Source organism: Anomaloglossus baeobatrachus, chromosome 2 (assembly GCF_048569485.1).
Source record: "Anomaloglossus baeobatrachus isolate aAnoBae1 chromosome 2, aAnoBae1.hap1, whole genome shotgun sequence".
NCBI classification, from domain to species: domain Eukaryota; kingdom Metazoa; phylum Chordata; class Amphibia; order Anura; family Aromobatidae; genus Anomaloglossus; species Anomaloglossus baeobatrachus.
Genome location: NC_134354.1, coordinates 69,157,943 through 69,166,850, shown reverse-complemented (window position 1 = coordinate 69,166,850; position 8,908 = coordinate 69,157,943). Strand labels below are relative to the sequence as shown.

At 44.3% G+C, this 8,908-nt stretch overlaps 1 protein-coding gene across 1 annotated transcript; it reads left to right on the top strand.

The window, feature by feature from the left end:
• The first annotated feature begins 6,287 nt into the window (after positions 1–6,287).
• LOC142283055 (uncharacterized) lies at positions 6,288–8,593 on the top strand. The gene is made up of 3 exons (XM_075333080.1): positions 6,288–6,437; positions 7,231–7,668; positions 7,900–8,593. The coding sequence occupies exons 2-3, from the start codon at positions 7,231–7,233 to the stop codon at positions 8,485–8,487; spliced, it is 1,026 nt and encodes a 341-aa protein (XP_075189195.1). The 5' UTR covers positions 6,288–6,437; the 3' UTR covers positions 8,488–8,593.
• The last annotated feature ends 315 nt before the right edge of the window (positions 8,594–8,908 follow it).

Here is an 8,908-nt window from a genome sequence, read left to right as displayed (position 1 = left end):
GCCCAGAAAGCTCAGGCCAACCTGTGCTGCGGATTCCAATCCCCAGCTGCCTAGTTGTACCTGGCTGGACACAAAAATGGGGCGAAGCCTACGTCATTTGTTTTCTAATTATTTCATGAAATTCATGAAATAATAAAAAAAGGGCTTCCCTTTATTTTTGGTTCCCAGCCGGGTACAAATAGGTAAATGGGGGTTGGGGGCAGCCGTACCTGCCTGCTGTACCTGGCTAGCATACAAAAATATGGCGAAGCCCACATCATTTTTTCAGGGGGCAAAAAACTTCTGCATACAGTCCTGGATGGAGTATGCTGAGCCTTGTAGTTCTGCAGCTGCTGTCTGTCTGTATGGAGAAGAGCAGACATCAGCTGCAGAACTACAAGGCTCAGCATACTCCATCCAGGACTGTATGCAGAATTTTTTTGCCCACCAAAAAAATGACGTGGGCTTCGCCATATTTTTGTATGCTAGCCAGGTACAGCAGGCAGCCACGGGCTGCCTCCAACCCCCAGTTGCCTATTTGTACCCGGCTGGGAACCAAAAATATAGGGAAGCCCGTTTTTTTTAAATGTTTCACTTATTTCATGAAATAATTAAAAAACAAATGACGTGGGCTTCGCCCCATTTTTGTGTCCAGCCAGGTACAACTAGGCAGCTGGGGATTAGAATCCGCAGCACAGGTTAGCCCGAGGTTTCTGGGCACCTCTGCTGCGAATTTCACTCCGCAGCCGTCCCAGAAAATGGCGCTCTCATAGAAGCGCCATCATCTGGCGCTGTATCCAACTCTTCCAACAGCCCTGGAGCCGGGTGGCTTGTTGGGTAATCATGAGTTAATACTGGCTTTGTTTTACTAGCCAGTATTAAGCCAGAGATTCTTAATGTCAGGCACGTTTGACCCAGCCATTAAGAATCTCCAATAAAGGGTTAAAAAAAGACACCACACAGAGAAAAAATACTTTAATAGAAATAAATACACAGACACATTAGAGACTCCATCTTTATTACCCCCTGTCAGCCCTCCACGATCCTGCTCTTCTGTCTTTCTCGTTCAACAAATGCAGCTCTGCTACATCACTGCTGCATGGGGGAAGACGCTGCTTCCCGTGGAGCATTCACTCCGTGAAAGCTGCACGGGAAGCAGCGTGCAGCCTTCACTCCGTGAGTGATCAGTGCTGCTGGCTGTCAGCGGTAACAGCGGTAACGCTGACAGACGCGTTACCATAGCAACGGTGCTCCCGGAACCGCGGTTAGCGGTGACGTCACCGCTAACTGCATTGCTATGGCAACGGTGATCTCCGTTAATGACCGGCTGTGTCAGCCGGTCCCTAACGGAATGGGGAGTCGACCGTGTGCTAGAGCATGTCACCGGTACACGGCGATACACAAATGTGCACCGTGTACCGGAGAGATGCACTCGCAGGTCCTACATGACGCGTCATAGTCATGTGACCAGTCTGTAGCCAATGAGATAATAGCCACGTGAATGGTCACATGGCTATTTTGACGTCACGATAGGTCCTGCATCTCTGCTGGCAGTGCCGGTCACCGGGAAGATTCAGCGATCATCGGATGGAATAGCGGCAGGAGACAGAGTGCAGGAGGGATCGCGGGGACCGGTAAGTGTTATGGCAATGTTTATTAACTGTATGTGTACATTTATAATGCATTTTTATGTGTTTGTGATTGCCTCCCATTATAGCCTATTGGTTCGAGTTCGGTTCGTCGAACGTTCGACGAACCGAACTCGAACGGGAGCTCTGTTCGGCGAACCGACCTCGAGCCGAACCGCGACCGGTTCGCTCATATCTAATAAGCACTCAGCTGATGTTTTTACTGATGACATTTTTTTGGTAGATACCATGTTTTGATGGCCTCTTACTGCAGTGTTGTAGAGACCAAAAGAGAACGTAATTCTGGCTTTCTCATTTTTTTTCCGGCTTTATTATTAATGGTCAAAACAGGGTGATTTAAACTTTTGTAGTTTTTTTCTTCATATTTTTTTAAAAAATGTTTTACTTTTTATTTTATTTACTAGTTGCATTAGGGGATTTGAAGCTGCAATCATCCAAACGCTTGTGCTGTACAGAGGATCAGTGTCAGTGTCAGCATCAGTATCAGCTCCAGTATAGCAGAAACCACAATCTCCTAAGAACGCCGGCTCACAGCTGGTGTTCACAGGAGGCTCGTAATGACAGACACAGTGGTTATCAGCTGACCTATAGCTGTCAAGACAAATTAATTGACACCCCTCGAATATGTCATGAGGAATGGCATGCCCCCCTGCCGCCACATGTTAAATCCCACTGTCAGAGATTGAAAGTAGATTTAACTGATTAATAGTAATGAGAGAGCACTACCATGCTCTGGTGCTCGGTACGCATAATGAACAGTTGATTCTCTGATGGGCGCGACATGAGTACTTAAGTATAATGGAAGTCAAAGGGAACTCGAGCATTTTTTCTGGAAAATTTCCCAAATAAATACTCGAGTTCCCCATTGACTTCCATTGTACTCAGATACTCAAGCCGCTCCCATCCGAGCATTAACTGCTCATTACAAGTACCAAGCAAATGAGCATAGTTGTGCTCACTCATCACTACTGGTTAACAGCAGCGGACGGACCTCTGATCTGTCTGTTAGAGGCACATGATGGCTGATCAAATCGGCTGTCATGTGCATGGAATGATGCGGGCTCAGAATGTGAACCTGCATCAAAGGCAGAGACACGACTTTTGACGTAGATACATGTCAAACGTTGTGAAGGACATAAGAGAAACTTGCACTACGTGATTATCTTGGGTGAGTGTTTAAAATACTCATTGGTCAGGTGAAATAATCTTTTGGGTGCACAAAAGATCACTCCCAGTGGTGCATCTTCTTGTGTAAATAGGATTTGCCCTCCTGAGAACAATGACAACCTATTTACACTGAATGATCTATATCAGATTGTGTGGAGGGCATTTACCTGTGTAATTACTATTTTAAACGAAGGCCAACTGGCTTGGATGTTGCCGGTTGGTGGTTGTTTAACAAAATGTAGCGCAGTGTAAACAGCAATTTAACTCAAATTAAAACTTATCTGCTTAATAAGAACATTTAATACTATGAACAAGTTTTGTTATTTGGGTGAATTATAATTTACAATAGAAAAGAAAACCAGTATATATAAGGAAAGTGTCTAGATACCGATCCTCTAGTAACATTTACTTATTACCAGCGCATCATATTCCGGCAGGCCACTCTGGGAATACAGATTCTCCCTTCAGCAAATTTCCGACGTGTGTGACTGAGTATATTCAATATCATGTAATCTGCTTATGATGGATCCCTAGGACAAAAGAGACTCAGGATTTTATCAGAATATTATTCTAATAACAGGAATATGTCATGGTAGGGAAGCTACTGAAGCCTACAAATATATGTCCTGCCAAAGCCTATGGACCGATGACTGAAATGCCTCTGCTGAATTTAGAGGCTCAGTCTTTGTCTATTTATTATTCTATCTTATGTAGATAAGTTTACAGCAGGTACTTGTACATGAAAAAGTCTGTGCACCTGCTGTAAAGTCAGGTTCTATGACTTCTATGGGAAAGTGTTGTTTGTATGCTATCTCCATCTCCTACTGTCAATGTGTTATCTTATCTACATATACAGTAGTTGATGTCATCGTAAGACCACGTGCACATGTTGTTACGTCACCGCCGGAGTCTGCTCCAGCGACTTCTGCTCCGATCGCCAGGCGACGCTGTGCTCCTGCCGTGGATGGGGCTGGTGATGGGAGAGGAGTCGATGCCAGCGGCACCGGTGGGCGCAGGCTCCGATCATCCACTAGGCTGGGTTACCTTGGGATCTGCAGTACCGCTGGCTGACTGTGGGTGGCGTGTGTCTTCCAGCTGAAGTTGCCAGAGTACAGCCAATGGGAAGACACCACACCCTTCTTATTCCCCCTCCTGTCACATGACCACTGCCAGAGATAGTTCTGATTTCCTGGCTCCTGGTCTGCCCTATTCTGTTTTGTGATTCCTGTGGGCTGACTTCTGCGTGTTTTCTGACTACCCTTTTGCCTGCTGTTTTTGTACCTCGCTGCCCGATCCGGATTTGACCTCTGCTCCGTTTTCTGATTACGTCCTTGTCTGCCGATTCTATCCCTGTTCTGCTATTCCTGGTTTGACCCTGCCTGACGACTACTCTCATCGGACTGCAGCCTTCCACAGGTAGTGATCTCCAGGGCCCTGTGTAATTCCAAATCCCTGTATAGGGGTTAAAGGGTTTCAGAGTTCTGGGGGTCCTGCTTGGTGAGTGGCTTCCCTCTAGTCTGTCCATTACATCCCCCCTGAGTCTGTTGATCCAGGCAGGCATTACACATGTTGAGTATTTGGTGAGTTTTTTACCTCAGCAATCAGAGGAAAATTATAATAGAAACACGGGCACCACTTCTGTATTTTTCACCCACTTCTGGTTTTTACTGAGGTAAAAAACTTACGAGATACTCAATGTGTGCACGTGGCCTGAGACTTGGTTCTCTCTACATTATTTTGCTACCTTTAAGCCACATGCATGCATTCAGTATTTTGTGAAGTTTTTTTTACCTCAGTATTTGTAGCCAAAACCAGAGGAACAATCAGAGGAAAAGTATAAAAGAGACATGGGCACCACTTCTGCATTTTTCACCCTGGTTTTGGCTACAAATACCAAGGTAAAAATCTCACCAAATACTCAATGTGCGCAAGTGTCCTTGGTGTGTTCATCATGAAAGCATCAGATGTACATACAAAATGTATCCGTAGAGGTAAATTAGTGAGATGATATCTACACGAGTGTAATTTTGGCTTATGTTAAACAGTTAAGACAGTTAAATTATATTTTCATGTTTGGGAAAAAACATGTCCGATTTTCTGGTTTTCATTTTCATTTTTTTTGCTCCATAACTTTTTTACTTTTCCGTCAATATTGCTATATAAGGACTTTTTTGATGAGTTGTACTTTACAATGAAACCATTAGCTTTACCATAAAGTGCAGTGGAAAATGGGGAAAAAAATTCTTTAGTTATGCAGACCAATTATTGCAGCAGCTGGTGGTTGGTCTCACAGGAACTTGGAGGTGAAGATGCTGGATGTAGACATCCTGGGCTGGTGTGGTTACACATGGTCTGTGATTGAGGCCTGTTGGATGTAATGACTAATTTTCTGAAACGCTTTTGGAGATGGCTAATGGTAGACAATTGAACATTCAATTCACAGGCAACAGCTCTAGTGACAATTGCATGCTCCCTCGAAACTTGTAACATCTGTGACATTTTGCTGTCTAATACAACTGCACATTTTAGAGTGGCCTTTTATTGTGGCCAGCCTAAAGGTCCAGTCACACATAACGAGATCGTGAACGAGATCGCTACTACGTCACACTTTCTGGATCGTTTATGAGTCGTTGTTGAAATCGCATGTTGGGTGTCACACATAACGAGTTTATGAACGAGCATGCGTCCCGTATAACGATCTTTGAAATCGCTGGGACCCTGTCACACAGCTACTATGTTAACGATTCCAATCCCATTAGGGGCGTAGTAAAATGCAGTGAGTCACGTAGGCGTGCATTTGTGTCGCCTTTTCCCCTTTCATTGGCGGCCAATACTGCGTTCTGATTGGGCGGCCGGGCGGGCGTCGCCTTTTCCACCCCCTCCGCTCTGATTGATAAGGACCCTGTCACACAGCTACTATGTTAACGATTCCAATCCCATTATGCAGTGAGTCACGTAGGCGTGCATTTGCGTCGCCTTTTCCATACCCTCCTCCGCTTTCTTTGGCGGCCAATACTGCGTTCTGATTGGGCGGCCGGGCGGGCGTCGCCTTTTCCACCCCCTCCGCACTGATTGATAAGGACCCTGTCACACAGCTACTATGTTAACGATTCCAATCCCATTATGCAGTGAGTCACGTAGGCGTGCATTTGCGTCGCCTTTTCCATACCCTCCTCCGCTTTCTTTGGCGGCCAATACTGCGTTCTGATTGGGCGGCCGGGCGGGCGTCGCCTTTTCCACCCCCTCCGCTCTGATTGATAAGGACCCTGTCACACAGCTACTATGTTAACGATTCCAATCCCATTATGCAGTGAGTCACATTTGCGTCGCCTTTTCCATACCCCCCTCCGCTTTCATTGGCGGCCAATACTGCGTTCTGATTGGGCATGCAGGGGGCGTATCTAGCGGTTAAATTTTGGATCGCGTCCACCCTTTGTCACTTCTTTTGCGCTTTGCTTTGAGATAGAACCTGCGTCTCCACCCTGATTCCTTCGTCCATTGTACCCGGTCGCTTTGTTGGTGTGTTTTTCGGATCGAAGCCGCAGTTGCACCTGGAGTATCCTTGCAGTGCTGTCGAGTGTCGGTGAGATCGTATTTGCGATTCCGCTTGGATTCTACATTGATATACACTTCTTTGAAAAGGTAGGTCTTTTTTCTTGTTGGGGGGGTGGGCTTTTTTTTGAATAATGTTCTTGCTGTTAAGATATATGTTAATATTTATTATGTGAGTTGATTGCTGTTAGATATATGTTAATAGTTATTATGTGAGTTAAAGTTGCTGGCTTTTATCTGTGCGTGTATAATGCCTTTTAAAGAGGGGTCTCTCCATAGTGCTGTTTGTAATGTGTCCTATCCTAGCATTGCTGGCTCTTTTGTCTCTCATTAAATAAAATATAGAAATGTGGCACTCCTTCTATAGTCGCTGGTGCTTGGATAGGGTCCCACCCCAGATCAAAAAATGAAAAAAATCCAGCACTCAAAGCATTTAACTGAAATTGTTTTATATTTTATTCATGGATCTCTGTAATTATTAAAGCCGTTTCCGTCATCCGACCTTCATCAGTTTACGCATAAAAGGTTCTGTAGAAATATATGAAAAAGCTGGACCAGAGGAAAAAGCTGCCCGTCCCGGTCTGCAGTCAATGTCACATACTGTCTACAGAACCTTTTCTGTGTAAACTGATGAAGGTCGGATGACCGAAACGTCTTTAATAATTACACAGATCCATGAATAAAATATAAAACAATTTCAGTTGAATGCTTTGAGTGCTGGATTTTTTTCATCTTTTGTCTCTCAGCTACAGCCGCCATTTTGTGTTTCTGCCACACATAGGGGCGGCCATTTTAGTCTCTGCCACACCATAACCAAAAATTGTGATCGGTTTATTGCAACTTCTTTTATGTTTACATATAAATTTTTCATTCTTTATTTCAGATGGCTTATTATAACAAAGAAGACTTTGTGCGTGAGCTGTTGGATTTGTATCAATCACTGCCCTGCTTGTGGAGAATCAAATCCACAGAATATTCAGACAGAATAAAAAAACAAGCCGCCTATGCCCAACTGGTGGATCTTTTTAAAAAACACAGTGGAGGCGAGGCGGTGGATGTCAAAGTAGTAAAAAAGAAGATCCAAGGCTTGAGGACTGTATATAAGAAAGAAGCAAATAAGGTGGACAAATCAAAAAAGTCAGGGGCCGGCACTGACCAGGTATATGTTTCTCCCTTGTGGTATTTCAATCTCCTGGAATTCACAAGGGACCAGGAGCTACCACGAATGATGGAAAGCTCCTACCAAAGAAACGTAGACCTGGAAGCAGACATTGAAAACGATGACATCCCGATCGATGACAACACCTCCGCTGTTGTAGATGTAAGTACCTTATTTGCTTCACGTTACATAGTATTCAAACTTTTTATGTACATGCCATTGAGGAACACAAAATAGTAACTTATTGTTGCCATGATTTATTGTGCAGTTTGGAAATGTTATCCCTTCCAGTTCAGATAAGTACACTCCAATACAATTTTGTCACACTTTAATTAAATTTACTAACTATTAATGTATGACTTTTAATTAACATTTATTTTTCTGTTCCCGCAGAACCCTCAGACAGATATGGTGAGGCCCCAATTGAATGAGAACCCCACCACATCGAGCGAGCCTATTGTGGAGGATAATGAGGCACCTGCACCCTCTGGTGAAATGCGGCGAAGACAGTTACGCAAAAAGAAGGCCAACACCCCTGTGACATCGGCTGAATTTTATTCTTTGGCAACCCAACTGCTATCACAGCCAAAAAGCACCCCAGTCGATAGCTTTGCCGCATTTGCATCGGACAGACTCTGCAAATTGGATTCCACACAGAGGGAGCAAGCCGAAAGACTGATGTTGGAAGTCCTAAGAAAGGCAGGCCGAGGAGAACTGGATGACAATGACACGATATGCAAGAAGAACCAGTCCCATGATTCTAATACATGGATTCCTCGCCAGCCCCTGCAAAGTACACCGAACAGGATGCATCCACCACGCTTGCAGCTTGACCACCCCCCACAGTATCCCCCCCCACAGTATCCCCCCCCACAGTTTCCCCCCCCACATTATCCCAGGTATTCAAATGATTCATTTTTAAGCCAACTGTCATCTCCCACCCGGCCTGAATATGTCCACCAATATGAAGACGGCCACTAAATTTTGTTATTGTTGTTGTTTTGTTATTTGAAATTAATTTCAATTGATTGTTATATTTTCATTGTAATAATAAATTTATGTTGTTTCAATCTTGCTGCCTGCGTTACTTAATTCAGCATATGGTTGTGATGCCCTGGCAAAACACGGTAGTTACAGAGATTGTACCATACTCCACCCTCATTGGCATACCACCACACAACCCACACACTCATGTACAGCAAACAACCAGTAAAGCCTAGTCACCCCCCTCGTGGATAATGGGATTGGTGCATCTATACAGATGCCTACATGTAATATGATGTTTGTGAGTGGTGAGTTTGTGAGTGGTGATAGCTGTTAACTTGCTTTATGCAATGAGACATACCAAACAGCAGATATCAATTTCAAATTTTTTATAACACATGAATATGGATACAATAAC

Coding starts and splice junctions, on each gene's coding strand:
- LOC142283055 (XM_075333080.1), top strand. CDS start 7,231: ATGGCTTATTATAACAAAGAAGACTTTGTGCGTGAGCTGTTGGATTTG. Junction 7,669..7,899: donor ACACCTCCGCTGTTGTAGAT/GTAAGTACCTTA, acceptor CTGTTCCCGCAG/AACCCTCAGACAGATATGGT.